The sequence below is a fragment of the Oncorhynchus gorbuscha genome, linkage group LG24, assembly GCF_021184085.1.
Source record: "Oncorhynchus gorbuscha isolate QuinsamMale2020 ecotype Even-year linkage group LG24, OgorEven_v1.0, whole genome shotgun sequence".
Lineage (NCBI taxonomy): Eukaryota > Metazoa > Chordata > Actinopteri > Salmoniformes > Salmonidae > Oncorhynchus > Oncorhynchus gorbuscha.
In genome coordinates, this window is record NC_060196.1 from 48,230,241 (window position 1) to 48,248,598 (window position 18,358).

At 37.6% G+C, this 18,358-nt stretch overlaps 3 protein-coding genes across 4 annotated transcripts in view; all 3 read right to left on the minus strand.

Moving 5' to 3' along the window:
- The window catches only part of LOC124012943 (homeobox protein Hox-A3a-like), a 53,905-nt gene extending 36,284 nt beyond the window's left edge, over window positions 1-17,621 (minus strand). The window contains exon 1 of the mRNA XM_046327028.1: window positions 17,497-17,621. The gene's annotated coding sequence lies outside the window, so the exon portion shown is untranslated. The remainder of the gene's footprint in view (window positions 1-17,496) is intronic.
- On the minus strand, window positions 1,708-10,149 carry LOC124012958 (homeobox protein Hox-A7-like). Its single transcript, XM_046327055.1, has 2 exons — window positions 5,984-10,149; window positions 1,708-2,090 (listed from the first exon to the last, which is right to left on the minus strand). The coding sequence occupies exons 1-2, from the start codon at window positions 6,342-6,344 to the stop codon at window positions 1,708-1,710; spliced, it is 744 nt and encodes a 247-aa protein (XP_046183011.1). The 5' UTR covers window positions 6,345-10,149.
- LOC124012955 (homeobox protein Hox-A9-like) lies at window positions 10,361-17,633 on the minus strand. Of its 2 annotated transcripts, XM_046327052.1 has the most exons (3): window positions 17,497-17,633; window positions 11,856-12,379; window positions 10,361-11,464 (listed from the first exon to the last, which is right to left on the minus strand). In XM_046327052.1, the coding sequence occupies exons 1-3, from the start codon at window positions 17,502-17,504 to the stop codon at window positions 11,220-11,222; spliced, it is 777 nt and encodes a 258-aa protein (XP_046183008.1). In that variant the 5' UTR covers window positions 17,505-17,633; the 3' UTR covers window positions 10,361-11,219. The 2 variants fall into 2 exon arrangements, with proteins under 2 accessions (XP_046183008.1, XP_046183007.1); XM_046327051.1 differs by lacking the exon at window positions 17,497-17,633 and having other exon boundaries at window positions 11,856-13,649.
- Window positions 17,634-18,358: the final 725 nt, after the last annotated feature.

Here is an 18,358-nt window from a genome sequence, read left to right on the forward strand (position 1 = left end):
TAAAAAGTTCATGTTCACGGCTCCATGCCATGTGACCAGCGGTGACCAATGGGGAGCCGAGGAGCCTCGTAAAGTTGCATTGCAATGTTGTAAATTTTCATAAACAACAAGGGATTTATGACCCAGTGAGAGAGCGACAGGAGGAGAGAGGGGAAGAAACAGAGAGGGAGAGGACGGGGCAGGTCAGAACTTGGGCGCCATTTTACCGAAAGGAGGGGGAATGCAGTAATTCCCCTTCACAGTAGGCTACACACACACACACAGCCTGTACAGTCTGTGTCCTCATAGTGAACATTCTTTAGTCTCTTTATTAAGCAAATGTTGCATTGGTTAAATCTACTTTCCGTGCTAAATAGACTATGTTAAAATTGGCCACCGTGTTCTTATGTAATAGCGTATTTGTAGGCTCAGTATTTATTGTCATATAAAAACAAATGGTTTAAATGTCAAAATGTTAGAATAACTAAATGAACGTGAAAAGGTCACTCATGCCTAATGTAGGGTAGGTAGTACCATCGATTTTGGCACGTAAGTTGAATTTCATAACGTTTTGGCTAAAGATTTCATCAATGTATGGTTGGCTTACAGGAAATTCGTTACGAAGCTATTTTTCAAACCGAATGGTCTTGTTTTTATTCGATTACTATTGCATCTTACATAATGTCACAATGTGAATACCGCAGAGGGAAAGCGGTGAGTGTCGAATGCAGTCGATTTACACCAGTCACATTGCAAAACAAATGCTCATTTCTGAACACTGGAGCGCTTCTCTTCTATAGCCTAGATTCAAATAAAACAAACACACAAATTCCCTAACTTACAGACTTACACGTGCAAGCAGACACACTCACGTCCATAACAATGATATTGACCCTAGGCTGTAGCTAGTTAGAATAATTGAAAGCAAAAAAGGAGATGAAAATCCAATAGCAACACGACGTTACAATACAGTGTTTATAAGTCCTTCTTAGGCAGTGTTGAAATTCAGTGAGACAGTAGTAGGCTATAGGTTTAGTCTCTGACGTCAAATCTGAGGTAGGGTATACAAATTGGACAATTCATTTTTTTGATTGCTGTTTGGAAATCATGCACATATCTATTCAAATCTCTACAAATCTCGACCCCAAAAGACAAGCTCTCACAACATTAGACGTGATAACAGACAGCAGCGCAATGCAACGTTAATAAGCTACAGTTAAACGTTAAAGCCATATTCACCAGATGATTCAACATTTGCATTTATTTCGCTTTGAAATAGAGACAAAAAAAGAGTGCGAAAAAGGTTCCTCGAAGTCAATTGAAACTGGAGGTAAATTCTTAGCATGAACGCAACTGTCGCCTTAGGTAGTTATCTGTTCAGGAATGTTATTTCAGTAGTAAAATATCTAATATTTCCCAACGATTAACATTAAATATTGTATAACATTTACAGTAGACTTGTTCTACATTCAAAGATCAAATTGAGTTTTCATAGTAATAGCGTAGAGTAAATAGGTAGTATCCGTTCCCTTTCATCTTCCTTGAGCTATATTCATTTTTATAACTATAGCCAGTGTTTTCACTAGCTTGTATATATTAAATTAGTGCGTCTCAATTTCAGCCCTGCAAGTCGTTTCCTCAATCAGGCTTCTAAGCTCTGATCGAACAGTGTATCGATTCTGTGACAGTCTGCATCTAGAACATTTCCTTAGTGACCAATATGAACATTTATGGAGTGTTTCTAATCGCCTCCTTGTCTCCATCTCCTCTTGCAGGGTTTTCTGACGCCACACGGGTGGACTGGGAATCTCCGTCCTCGGCGTCCTCGGACTTGGACTGTCCGTCGGTTACCGGATCACTGTCATCATCCTCGTTTACGTCCTCGCTGGTGGCACCGGGGGTCGAGCTTGAGGACTCGTCCTTGTGATCTTTCTTCCATTTCATCCTCCGGTTCTGGAACCAGATTTTGATTTGGCGCTCGGTCAGGCAGAGCACTTGTGCTATCTCTATGCGCCTCCGACGGGTCAGGTACCGGTTGAAGTGGAATTCTTTCTCCATCTCCAGTGTCTGGTACCGGGAGTAGGTCTGACGTCCACGCTTTCGGTTTGGATCTACAAGAGAAAAGGGTTTCAATCTGCTAGGTCCAAAAATTAAAATACTAAAATACTAAAACCATGTTCTACACAAGCATGACATATGTAATAACTCTGATAATATCATGATATTGATAATGACATATGTAATAACTCTGATAATATCATGATATTGATAATGACATATGTAATAACTCTGATAATATCATGATATTGATAATGACATATGTAATAACTCTGATAATATCATGATATTGATAATGACATATGTAATAACTCTGATAATATCATGATATTGATAATGACATATGTAATAACTCTGATAATATCATGATATTGATAATGACATATGTAATAACTCTGATAATATCATGATATTGATAATGACATATGTAATAACTCTGATAATATCATGATATTGATAATGACATATGTAATAACTCTGATAATATCATGATATTGATAATGACATATGTAATAACTCTGATAATATCATGATATTGATAATGACATATGTAATAACTCTGATAATATCATGATATTGATAATGACATATGTAATAACTCTGATAATATCATGATATTGATAATGACATATGTAATAACTCTGATAATATCATGATATTGATAATGACATATGTAATAACTCTGATAATATCATGATATTGATAATGACATATGTAATAACTCTGATAATATCATGATATTGATAATGACATATGTAATAACTCTGATAATATCATGATATTGATAATGACATATGTAATAACTCTGATAATATCATGATAATAATCATATGTAATAACTCTGATAATATGATATTGATAATGACATATGTAATAACTCTGATAATATCATGATATTGATAATGACATATGTAATAACTCTGATAATATCATGATATTGATAATGACATATGTAATAACTCTGATAATATCATGATATTGATAATGACATATGTAATAACTCTGATAATATCATGATATTGATAATGACATATGTAATAACTCTGATAATATCATGATATTGATAATGACATATGTAATAACTCTGATAATATCATGATATTATGATAATGACATATGTAATAACTCTGATAATATCATGATATTGATAATGACATATGTAATAACTCTGATAATATCATGATATTGATAATGACATATGTAATAACTCTGATAATATCATGATATTGATAATGACATATGTAATAACTCTGATAATATCATGATATTGATAATGACATATGTAATAACTCTGATAATATCATGATATTGATAATGACATATGTAATAACTCTGATAATATCATGATATTGATAATGACATATGTAATAACTCTGATAATATCATGATATTGATAATGACATATGTAATAACTCTGATAATATCATGATATTGATAATGACATATGTAATAACTCTGATAATATCATGATATTGATAATGACATATGTAATAACTCTGATAATATCATGATATTGATAATGACATATGTAATAACTCTGATAATATCATGATATTGATAATGACATATGTAATAACTCTGATAATATCATGATATTGATAATGACATATGTAATAACTCTGATAATATCATGATATTGATAATGACATATGTAATAACTCTGATAATATCATGATATTGATAATGACATATGTAATAACTCTGATAATATCATGATATTGATAATGACATATGTAATAACTCTGATAATATCATGATATTGATAATGACATATGTAATAACTCTGATAATATCATGATATTGATAATGACATATGTAATAACTCTGATAATATCATGATATTGATAATGACATATGTAATAACTCTGATAATATCATGATATTGATAATGACATATGTAATAACTCTGATAATATCATGATATTGATAATGACATATGTAATAACTCTGATAATATCATGATATTGATAATGACATATGTAATAACTCTGATAATATCATGATATTGATAATGACATATGTAATAACTCTGATAATATCATGATATTGATAATGACATATGTAATAACTCTGATAATATCATGATATTGATAATGACATATGTAATAACTCTGATAATATCATGATATTGATAATGACATATGTAATAACTCTGATAATATCATGATATTGATAATGACATATGTAATAACTCTGATAATATCATGATATTGATAATGACATATGTAATAACTCTGATAATATCATGATATTGATAATGACATATGTAATAACTCTGATAATATCATGATATTGATAATGACATATGTAATAACTCTGATAATATCATGATATTGATAATGACATATGTAATAACTCTGATAATATCATGATATTGATAATGACATATGTAATAACTCTGATAATATCATGATATTGATAATGACATATGTAATAACTCTGATAATATCATGATATTGATAATGACATATGTAATAACTCTGATAATATCATGATATTGATAATGACATATGTAATAACTCTGATAATATCATGATATTGATAATGACATATGTAATAACTCTGATAATATCATGATATTGATAATGACATATGTGATTTTGCATTCATGTATTATTTCTATAGAAGTTCATCAATTAATAAATAAAAACATTTTTTGCCTGTGACATTTTTACTAAGATTTCTTTCTCAAAATGTTTTAGGACAGTAAATTATGTTTTGCCTCATGTAGCCTATATACAATTCAATAAACTTTTTTTTAAATGTTTTAAAGACTTCCTTCCATTCTAAATATTCCAGCTGGGATTCTAGCCTGTCGCCTATAGCTAATGCACTGCATGCCTCTCCAATTAGAAGCATGTGCTTGTCCACCACTTCTAGGTCATACCCACATAGCCATAAGCAATTGCTACTGCTAGTTTCATTGGTAGAGTATATCTTTATTAAACACTGGCTTGCCTACCAATTCCCTACTAGCCAGAAACTATACTATTAATAGGCAACCACTGCTCCAACCATTGATATTATTTACAACCACCATTAATATAGATTATATCCATGTCTACAAAAAGGTTTCTGAAACTGATGAGGATAATCACATCTGCTATCCCTATCCCATTCAAAAGGTTGAACTGCAGAGCGCACGGTCACTGATTTACACTATATACAGGTAACTGCCAAAATAATGGAAACACTTGAGTAAATGAGGGATATAAAGTATACTGAAAGCAGGTGCTTCCACACAGGTTGGGTTCCTGAGTTAACTAAGTAATTAACACCCCATCGTGCTTAGGGTCATATATAAAAATTTTGGGTAGGCCACTATTTTGGCTACCATGGCTATGCCCCCATAGGATGACAATGCCCCCATCCACAGGGCACGAGTTTTTAAATGATGTAAATCATGATGTAAATCATATGCGATGGCCCACTCATTCACCAGATCTCAACCCAATTAAACACTTAAGGGAGATTCTGGAGCGTGGCTGAGACAGCATTCTCCACAACCATCAATAAAACACCAAATGGTGGAATTTCTGGTGTTAGAATGGTGTTCCAGACACTTGTAGAATCTATGCCAAGGAGCATTAAAGCTGTTCTGGCTCGTGGTGGCCCAAATCCCTTTTAAGACACTTTATCTTGGTGTTTCCTTTATTTTGTCGTTACATAGTCTGGTATTTTATTGTCACAAAGGGGAGTAGAAGCAGTAAGAAAGCAGAGTCAAAAAGCATTGCAGAAGCGAAGGGATAATACGTTTATGGCCACAGAACTCATTACTTGCGCAATAAAAGTTGAACAATAATTTCCATGAAATACCAATGGCTTCAAGTAATTAATTGCGCCATTAAGACCACGGTAAGTATCCCAAGGTTTTGTAGATTCATTGACATTACAGCAGAGCTCTGCAGGAGCCGGTTGGGAAGGAAGGACTCATCTTAGACAGTACCTGATGTTTTCATCCAGGGGTACATTCGGTAGTGTTTGTCCTCTGGCGAGGTGAGGGGCCCCGGCTGGACACAGCTGTCCCCGAACAGATGACTCTGGTCGAAGGAGCTGCAGTGCAGACTGCGAATGTCCGGCCCCTGGCCATAACCAGGGCTAAACATCGGGTGGCTCTGGTAGATTGCATTGTTCACGTTGTAAAGTCCGGACAGGGACGGTGGGAAGGCAGGGGCTGCGGCGTTGTGAGCAGATGCGGGTCCTTCTCCATCGGGTACAAGAGTGCACGAACCCCGGTCTGCGTTTGGGAAGAAAGAACCGCTCGCCGTATATTTGTTAAAAAGACCATCCACATAATAAGAACTCATATTTTTTTCTCTGTGATTTGTTGGGCCAGAATCTTCAGTGTCGTTTTTACGAGGTAGTGTGATATATGACAGCAATACACCCTGGATTTACACCAAACCCCATTTTCCCCAGGACCAAAGAACTCACCCACGTGATCCACCCCTGTGACCGATGTAGCCAATCACCGGTGGGGCCAGAGATTTCATTATAATGCACAGACTGCAGAGTAGGAGGGCCATTCCATTGTAACAGAGACTCCGAATTTTCACTTAAAAATATATGTCAAACAAAAACCGTGGAAATTTGTAAAAGTACCAACTGTGCATAGAGTTGTATGATTTATTTAACTTTGCAATCATCGTTTTTTGTTAGACATTTTAAAGTGGACAATCTGAGTCTCAGCATCACTCTGTTACCATGGATTTTCCCAGGATTACACACACACACACACACACACACACACACACACACACACACACACACACACACACACACACACACACACACACACACACACACACACACACACACACACACACACACACACACACACACACACACACACACACACACACACACACACACACACACCTTCTCTTCCTTTGGGCACACACCCTGTCATAAACACTGTGGGAAGCCTATACATATGAAATGACACAAAATACAATGTCATCAAAATAAAATAAACGTATACTGTGGCATTTAGCCTTTCATAACACACCATACTACACCATACTACACCATACTACACCATACTACACCATACTACACCATAATACACCATAATACCTCCCTAATACAATCGTTTTCACCACCTCATAACATCTGTCATTTATACCCAAGTAAGAGTATAAAACTGCATTGTGTACTCATTCAAAAGGTTTTGTTCAATTCATATAAATATATTTCTCCATATGGGTAAAACTGAACTATGTGACACAACAAACATCAAAACATGGTAATTGTATTATAGGCTACAAAGGACTGATCAATTCAAAGTTGAAACATTTTACAATAGTTTCTTTGATATTGTGGTGATTGTAAATATTTTCAGTTACCATTGTTGCGTCTCAAATAAGATAATATAAAAGTAATTGTTGCAAGTAAGTATAGGCCTAAGAGAAATATTTGAGAATTATTTTGAGTGGTAACCTAATGCTAGATTAAACAAAGTAACAAAGTATTAACTGAAAACATAAAAATTAAATAAGTCCATTTGAATATTTAAAACTAACAACGTTATTTGCAGAGCTACATTTAAACGTCTACTACTTTTGTATTATTTTAGCTTTCTTGGAGGTTGAAATAATCAGATTTATATATATATATATTTTTCAATATATATATATATTGAAAAAAATACCATTGAAAAAGACCATTGAATGTATCTGGATAGGTCAGTAAATCCCAAAAATAATCCTCCCAAATTATGTAAAACACACATTTAACGAGGGATAGCTATACATATTTATATGCAAGGCCGTGGCCTAATTTGGTAACGTTTATGTAAATTCTTCCGCATTCCACAATGTTATCTGGAAAAAAAACAGAAGGGACAAAAAACAACTACATTTTATATGTGGAGTTACTGAGCATATAGCTAACCGATTTAGGCTCATCTAAATACCACCAAACATATGATATTTTAGTACGCCATATCATAATATTCCAAAATTGATTAGCCTAAAGCAAATTGAATTTTATGTAGGGCTATTGCAAATGTAGAGTATGAAAGATAAGCCTATTTGAAAAGGGCAAATTATTTTCCAATTACTTTACGAAACATATGTACAAACCATTTGTTGAGAAAGCACTACTTATGTTTACTATTCCTATAGGCCTAAACTAAAGATGGAAATAAACACATTTGAACTATAATAGTTAGGCCTTCTAAAAGCCTGATTTCTTTCATTTGACACGCGGAACAACTACGTTTCAGGTTTTTCTGTAGCGTCAAGTAAAAGATAGGCCTACACGTACAAACATTTTTTTGACTAGACTAAGGCGTACTATTTTAAATGTTTTATGTATATTATTATTAAATATTAAATACTGCCGCGGATGTGTCAACGTCTACAAGAGCTAACATCATTATAAAGACTATAATAGCAAGCATCAATTAGAATTACAATGTTATAAAACGAAAATCCACCAATAGGCCAAAACATGTCAAAATATGTTCATCCGAAAATAATCAGAAAGGGTAAGTGTTTAAACGAGGCCATTTTGAGCCTTGTTATGGAACATCAGCGCCATCCTCTGGTCACTACACGTAGTTGCAGTGTGGAAAAGGTGCAGTGCCCTGAGAACTGGAATCACACCCATTCCCCATTATCCATAAATAAATCACATAATAGGAATGCGATTAATGTATGTGGCTCTCATTGCCTGCAGTTCTATTTCCACATGGAATATAGATGTTGGAGGTCCGATGATGACAATCGAGAGTAGTATATCTAAAATGTTCATGTTGGTCTCATCTATACTGAGATTAGGTCTTGACTCATATAATGCTGTTGTTTTATTGCCCTTTTTGTTTTTTCAGCGCGTGAACAGAACACTAGCTACTACCAGAGAAACTGAGAGAGAACTTTCCCAGGCCAGGTACAAACAAAGGGTCGCTCGAGATGACCATGAGTCCGGCGAGCAACATTCGGGGGAGAGGCCAATAAAGCTGATCATTTCCGCTAGGCCTTTTGTCCATGCTGCAGTCCCACAGAAAAGAGAAAAAACAAATGGGTGCCGAGTTCTGGAAACGGTCTAATTGTGTCTGGACGGCCATAAACCCATTAAAAGTGGAATGCCAGACAGTATAGCAGACCAGGCGTTTTATTGCTATGTCTCTGGCTGAGCCTTTGAAGTTTGGGGTCCATCTGCGTCCTCGAGGCCTAGCGCGTCACAACACCACTATATGTCTCCATACAACTGCAATTTCCTTGTTTTTATTTACTAAAGCTAATATATTCGTTAAAATATATGTGCGTGTCTGATGTGAACGATGTTGTCTGATAAAACAAGAGCGGTTCTGTGAGGATGTGGCTAGACAGTCCCAAGGTCCAGTTGTAGCCTATTTCACAAGTAGGCCTATCTATCATTTCCATTTTTATTGGCTACTCTTTGTCGATATAAATTGTTTGCTAGGCCACAGAGCAGATTTGAGGGAACTTCTCTAGATTTATAATCCAAAGGTTTTTGGTGGAAGCAGGCCCACATCGATAGACCTAACTCATTCTTGATACAAATGTTAAATAGAAGCTCAGATCAAATATATTGTAATCTGAATAACGCCAAAGCTACATTTTAAATAGTAAATATTTGAACGCTGAACACGTCGACCGCCCTGCTCATGTTGACGGTTTCAAAACATAGCGACCATTATGTGTCCAGAAGCACCGGGTCTAAACTGAGCGGTGGTGTCAGATCATAGCTGAAGAATACATATACTACATTATTTTAGGCATCAGCTGTCAAAGCTTTCGACATCTTTCTTGTGTTGCGTCCTCTCGCCCTGCAGCGCTTTGCACCCCATAAACGGTTATAGTGGTAATTGTCTTTTATGGCTGTATACAGCTAACAACCTCCTCTGCCAAGGCGCGCGGAGCGGAGCAGCAAGCGTGCAGCGATCCGCCGGGCCCGCCTGTTTTCCCGGACTACAGACTGTTTGAACACCCCCACCCACCCACACACACGTGTTGCGTGCGAGCTTGAGGGAAGAATAACAAAATGCGCGTTCAAAATATCGAATTCCCTCACGGAAAATGAAATAAATGGGTAATTTGTATTATTTTCTAACAGTGTTCTAACATTTTCTAATAGTGTTTTTGCTAGTATTATTCCAATATTTTGTTTGAGAGAAAATATATGGGCAAACTAATGTTAGAATAGTCCTATACACATTACATTTGGTAAACTATAATACATCTGAGTGTCAATAGCTTTAAGAATTTGAGCATCTTTTAGAGCATCACATTAATTTTGAATTAAATCTTAGAGTGAACAGTGACATGCACAAGAAATTATAATAATTCAACGTGGCTGCATTCGCAGATATAATTTGTTTTATTCAATAAATAGTACAAATTACATTTGAGAACCAAAAATCTGAAAGTCCCCAGACCATGAGGTATTCATTAGGTAGCATACAGTGTTTCTGTTTATTTAGTCTCTCTCCTTTCTAACAAATATGTCCTCTCAAATGTTACTCCCTGAAATTCAGACGTAGTTTACAATCTATACAAGCATTCTGTCTCTTCACAACGAAAAGTCCTGTTAAAATGAAATGAGGTTCTTGCAATTATAGGTAGTTGAGAGACAATATCATTGTATGTAGCTTCTAGTAACATTATCAACAGGCCAATATGCATTTTAAAGAGGCTTTTTGATGGTCATGCACCCGCTTCAAAATGACACCATTACGTTAGCCTATCCCTCCAACTCAAATCGACCAATAGTTGAAATAACGACAACAACAAAAACATTTGAAACTAAATTCAGTTTAACCTGAAATACACATAGGCCTATATCTACAAACCGGAGAACACACACATAGCTACTCACATCCACACACAAACGAGCACAGAGAACAGGCCTATCAATAGAGTACATGCCTTGCACATATGCCCTCACAGCCGAGGCTTTAATTCATTCATTAACATCCTAATAACAATAACAAAAAAGAATGCGCACTGCTAAATTGTGCAATATAAAGGTAGTTAGTTGCATCAAAACTACGAGTAGAGCCGGACATGCTTTTTACAAGACACATAACAGCTTCTGTTAGGGATAAAACAATGAAACAACGACTATAAAAATGCAGTCCAGCAGAGAAAGAGCCTTTTCACAGATACCCCTCTTATTTCGGATATGTTTTTACGTTCTCATTCAATCAATCATACCTAGAAATCATCTTTCGGTCCACCATCTTTATTACATTTCTTCATCTTCATTCTGCGGTTCTGAAACCAGATTTTGACTTGTCTCTCCGTAAGGTTGAGCTGCCTCGCGACCTCGAACCTACGGTCCCGCGTGAGGTACGTGTTAAAGAGGAACTCTTTCTCCAGCTCGAGGATCTGGTGCTTGGTGTATGGACAGCGCTTTTTTCTCGTGGCGCTAGCGTGGAGCCAGTTGGATACCGGGTTATCTGGAGAGAAGGAGTGCGAGACGAGACTGGTGTGAGCCCGGTGCCGCTGGGCAAAATGTCCTAAAAACATATGACCCACAAGGGACGAGGCTGACAACAAAAGCTCTGGATATTATTTCTGAATATAAAAATATAAATGCGTTCCAAAGTAGCAATGCACTCCCATTCCTGGCTCTTGCTCCTGTTTAAAATCTGAAACCCATATTATTAGAACACGGAAATGAGTGAGAGAACGCTATCCTATTATCAAGTCGCTATAAATGAATGGCGCGCCTTGAATGGCATATTTTCAAACACGCGCCTCCTCTACTACTCACACATTTCTTTCTGCATCCCTACAGCTTTACAGAACATAGCATGGCCAAATGTCAAAGGATGAAGCAGCACTTACTTGGATCAAGGGCCGGTTTCTCCTCGTTCAGGTCCCCGGGCTGGCCTGGTAGTGTGTCCTTGTCCACCGGGGATGCAGTCGCCGCCGTTCCTTCGGCGAAATCGGACAGGAGCAGCGCCGTGTGGGATCCAGGCAGCACGCTGTCCGCTCCCGCATCCAGGCTCTCGGATTTGATCCCGTAGTGGTGACTCGTTGGTAATCCAGTTAAAGGCAAGGACCCTGACATGGGCTCCAGCAGCCAGGACTGCATGTAGCGACCCTCCAGGTCGCCTGGAGCCGGGCTTAGGTGATTCCCGTAAGGGTGGTGGTACACCGACGACACGGCGGCTGGAAACTGGGTCGGTACATGGCCCCAGGACGGGCTGAAGACCGGGGCTTTCGTCGGGAAGGTGCAGGGCCCAAGCTCAGTGTGATCGGTGATCGATGTGGGCTGCCTCGCGTGCTGGAGCCCCCCCGGGCCGGAGGAGTATCTAGGCGCGGAGAGCGCCTCACTCTCAGGCAAGATGAGGGAGTCGACGTAGTAGCTAGTCAACGTTCCAGATGTCGACATGGCAAAAGAGACTTTCACATGTACGCACACATACACTGATACTTACAAATACAAGCGCGACACACACACCACACACACCACACACACATACACTGATACTTACAAATACAAGCGCGACACACACACCACACACACCACACACACATACACTGATACTTACAAATACAAGCGCGACACACACACCACACACACATACACATACACACGCACTAAACCCCACTCTCACAAGATAAAAATCTGAAGAAATCAAGTAGCAACTTGGCACCACTAAGAACTACAGTCTACTAATAGTTCGGACGCAGGGCTGCCATTCGATTGGGTGATGCGCGCACGTGATCACAAAGTCTGAACAATAAATAATAAATCAATCCCTTTGACTATTAAATGCTCGCGGGTCTCTTGTCTTAAAACGTGACAACGTCTCGTTTTAAAAGCAAATTATGATTATTTTATATGATTAGTACGCAATTTCTGATATAAATGTTGGCCCGTGACAAGGGAGAGGCTGAACTCAATTGAGAAAAATACAATTGAAAAATACCATTGAAAGTATCTGTCCCTGTTAGCATAGGCCAGTAAATCCCCCAAATAATTATCCCAAATGAGGTAAAACACACATTTAACGAGGGATATCTACACATACGTTACAGGGTAATAAGCATTACCAATGATACTCACAACAAAACACGCAGTGGCTGGAATGAACCAGAACAACTTCTACATATTGGGGCTGATTAACAAAAGCAAATGTTTCTATGGCGCAAAATAACGTAAATTATGTAGATATTATTCCTTAAAACTAATGCTATGGGACGCTTTCCATCCTAGTATGTAACCTCTTTCATCTTCCGTCAAAATGTTTCAACCTTTCATATTTTCATTGTCTTCGAACCAGAGAAAGTTATGTCCAAACATTCCCAAAGAAAAAACGTTTTACGCACACCCCCTATTAAAGATAAGCACATAATGTTGTGCTATATCGTGCTATTTTGTATAGCCTATTAACATATTAGTTTGGTATTATACAATAATAATATAGTATCAGATTAAAGACTAATCGGACAAAAACCCTGCTGAGAATAATATCTGACTATCTGACTATTTCATTTGTTATTTTCTCAACATCCTATTTTGTATTTTATTTTTTTTAACCTTTATTTTACTAGGCAAGTCAGTTAGGAACAAATTCTTATTTTTAATGACGGCCTAGGAACAGTGGGTTAACTGGTCTAGGAACAGTGGGTTAACTGGTCTAGGAACAGTGGGTTAACTGGTCTAGGAACAGTGGGTTAACTGGTCTAGGAACAGTGGGTTAACTGGTCTAGGAACAGTGGGTTAACTGGTCTAGGAACAGTGGAACAGTGGGTTAACTGGTCTAGGAACAGTGGGTTAACTGGTCTAGGAACAGTGGGTTAACTGGTCTAGGAACAGTGGAACAGTGGGTTAACTGGTCTAGGAACGGTGGGTTAACTGCCTGTTGAGGGGCGATGATATTGTTTAATATCAGCTACTGAAATATATATTTCAGTAAATGTAAGATTATTTTGAGCATGAAAATGGAAATTAGTATAGAATTGTATTTGTGTTTGCATAGTAGGCCCATTTACTCACAGCTATAGAACCCTAATATGTTCGTTAATTTACTGATGTCTTTAAAAAATACATTGGAAAAAAATCATGCTATTGTCCTAGGCTAATATTATATTCGTATATCCATGGACAAGATAAAAACGTATTCTGGTTATTAAACAGAACCGAGGAATTAAACCACTTTTATATTGAGCCGAAAGAAGAAGAAAAAACAATCATGTTCATTCATGTATCTCAATAGCCTAATGGTGAAGCATAAAAGCATGGCCTAGTTGTGGCATATTTAAATCATTCAGCGAAAACAAATAAACGACAATTATGAAAACTCGTCGTATAAAATAATGTGCACATAGTAGCATGTAAATCGATACCTGGCTTCTTTTTTAAATACATTATCCTATTAAATACATTATCCTATTATTACTAGGAATGTTATTAGTCTATTATGAGAGACCACTATCATAAGAAACACTAGCACTATTACAAATATCAGCACTATCGAGACAATTATGAAATCCGCCGTGGCTAACGAAAACAACAATGCACTATTAAGTAGAAAATGATAACAAAGATAGCATTATGTAAACTACTAAATCACTTAGAAGTTTAGGAGTTTCCCTACCATAATAATAATAATAATATATGCCATTTAGCAGACGCTTTTATCCAAAGCGACTTACAGTCATGTGTGCATACATTCTACGTATGGGTGGTCCCGGGAATCGAACCCACTACCCTGGCGTTACAAGCGCCATGCTCTACCAACTGAGCTACAGAAGGACCAAAAAAAGGAGCAAAAAAAGATCGGCCTACGTCGTGACATTTACATGCAACTAATAGATAATAGATAGGCACTAGTTTACAAATGGGGTTGTTTATGTCATTCAGACACATAGATCACGTTGTAATCAAATTTGATAGCAGAAATCTAACACATTTTCAATCTCCACCCAAGCCATAGACTGTCCTCTTGGCTTCCGCACGGGTGCATCAATTCTGACACAGGCTCCTGAACAGCTTCTATCCCCAAACCATAAGAGTAATAAATAGCTAACTAAATAGCTAGCAAAATGGCCACAATGACTATCTGAGTTGACCCTTGTATTTTATTTTTGCAAAGTCTCTATGCACACTCACAGGATACTACACACTCACTCACGCACACTGACAATCCAACACACACACAAACACTCACTCCATCATGTGTTCACACACACATAATACTAACATACATTTATACTGACTCTACACACACCCGTTGACATAGAATCATAATATACGCTGGTGCTACTCTGTTCATCATACATCCTGATGCCTAGTCACCTTACCCCTATAGGCCTGCCTACATATCTACCTCTACCACTGCAGTATCCCTGCACATTGTAAATATGGCATTGGAACTGACTGACCCTGTACATAGTACGCGGACTTACTTTCGCGTATACTTCTCATTTCTTATTTTTATTTCCTGTGTGTTTTTGGGTCTACCTCGTGTTATTTTTAGCATTACATTGTTATTGATTATTGCATTGTTGAGGTTAGAGCTTGCAAGAATGGCATTTCACTGTAATTGTGCATGTGACATTAAAACTTGAAACACGAAATATAAACCAAGACAGGGACGCTGGAAATTATAGTCAAGCCTACACTATATATGCATTTGATGTTCAGGTGTATCTTTTGAATGGGTAAGCAACACAACACAAACTAATACATGTGGGGTAACTAATACATGTGGGGTAACTAATACATGTGGGGTAACTAATACATGTGGGGTAACTAATACATGTGGGGTAACTAATACATGTGGGGTAACTAATACATGTGGGGTAACTAATACATGTGGGGTAACTAATACATGTGGGGTAACTAATACATGTGGGGTAACTAATACATGTGGGGTAACTAATACATGTGGGGTAACTAATACATGTGGGGTAACTAATACATGTGGGGTAACTAATACATGTGGGGTAACTAATACATGTGGGGTAACTAATACATGTGGGGTAACTAATACATGTGGGGTAACTAATACATGTGGGGTAACTAATACATGTGGGGTAATTCAAGAGCAGGTGAGAAGCTACTGAACGTGCACCCCAAGTCTGGACACAACATATGATACTATATGGACTAGTAGGAAGCCTAGGAGGAAACGCCTGCGTAACACTTTACAGACATTACAGACATTGTGTCGAACCTTGCACCCCCCCAGCCCCCGCCATAGCCTTAGAGAATGGAGATAGCTGCACACAGAATACGTGTTCTATTTATTACCATACAATAAAAGTGAAAGCTAGGCCAACACCCTACATGGCCACAGGCGGTTCACTGCTGCTAAAGAATCCACTCCAGCATATTTTCCTACTGAATGAAAAAACAGTAGGCTGTGCCACACACCTATAACTGAACAGATAATATTTCATCCTCGAACGTATACCACTGTGCAGAATCAGATAATGCATGGATGAAAATGTGTTAGAGACATTAGAAACAAACAAAGAGGATAGTGGATAGGGAAAGGCTATGCGCACTAAAACACAGAACAGACAGGCATTTTCAAAAGAAAAGACACAAGGGAAGGCAATGGCACTTTAAGGCTGTAAACTAAATCAGGGTGTTTTTCAACACGGACCCAGTTAACCGCAGGGGCTATTTACTTATTTTGCCCACAGATAACAGCTTGTCTGGCGGATCTAAATATCGCCATAAAGCCCTTCGCCTCTTTTGTGTGCTGGATATATTGCGCAGCGGAAGCATCCGCCTCTATTGCCCACCGGCGCGCCACTGAGGGCGCTGTTGCCCACTCAACTTCCCCTTCCTTTCCAATGCAGTGGTCGTAACCGAGGCCTTGTCTGACGTCGCCGCGTCACGACTGACAGAAAACATGCTTATAGCTTTACGCTAATTCCAAGTCCAACCCTCCTATAGCTGAGCTTTTACCAAGATAAATATAGGACGCAGGCATCCAGGGGCTTAATTTAACGATGACAAATAACAAATAGAAGTTGTATAAATATTACTGACGATATGATAAGAGATATACACGACAGCAAGTCTTTCCCAACAGGTAAAGGAAATAAGAAAGGTCCTATTTTTTTATTTATGTCACCACAAATAACACTTCCAATACTATTCAATATTATCAAATCCAGTTAAATTACACGTATCCCAGATTAAGTTGACTGACGTTTCGATGTATTAAACTGGGCCAATTAAGACAGTGTCGTGTTGTAGAGGTAGAAAATGGATCCCAACAACATGAAACTACCTAAACCACTCCACAGTCCGCTCAACGCCTCAAGACGCACAGCAGCCAATGCATAACGCCACGTCTTCTTTTGGTTTTCGATCTCAATCACCCATGCTGTTCATAAGAGGCCTGTATTAAAAATAGCCTACAATGTTTTTACATGTTCAGTATCAAATCTTACGCTCGAAACCTGAATGTTTTAAACATGTGGTGTCCCGAAAACCCAAAACAACAAATTGACTCACCCACTCATCGAAGTTATTGCGCTATTCCAATCACAAGAAAAAATAAGATGACTTCGTCAAATTCTGTCTAAATGTAGTGTAACTTTCTACGACTGTCTCTAGCCTCCTCTCCGGCTTAATGGCTCTCTCGACTGAAGCCAGTCTTTGGGGAGAGTGAAAATCGTCATATACGAGCAAGTCATAAAACTCTACTAAAGCCGGTTAGGCTTGCAGTGTTCTATGCCTATACCGCTGAGACATAATGGCTGGTGTCATATTTAAATAGTTTCCGAGAGCTACTCCATGGATCCTAAAAACATTTCTGAAGACAAAAGCCAAGCAATGCACAAGCAACCCAAAGTGCAGTTACAACCTCAACTGGCCTGTACAAAATGCCTATTCTCTTTACAAACAAAGAATTGGCGAGAAATACAGAGTTCTGAACAAGGACATCAAAAGCATACTAATCCATTTTTTGTGAACTGATAATTTATTACGCAATACACGAAAACACAACCTCATATGTACATAATGATATACAGAACAAAAACCATTTCACAACGTAGACTGCTCACGTAGCCTACATTTCCCTTAGTTCGAGTCTGCACAACAATATTATCCTAAAGTGGATCAAATGTATCTTGTTCTATGTACACTTACAATCAGCTCATCATAATATCTCCATACATTACATCGGAGGAATACATTTACAGGGCGACTCATCTTATTCCCTACAGGCCTTACATTTTAGTGTGATCCACATTGCAAAATGCAGGAAAAGATGGATTTGAATCATGTTGTTTCATGCAGTATACATGTAAAGGAAACTCCCCACATATATGCAATATAAACTTACATCTCAATATGTTTTTTTTATTAACTT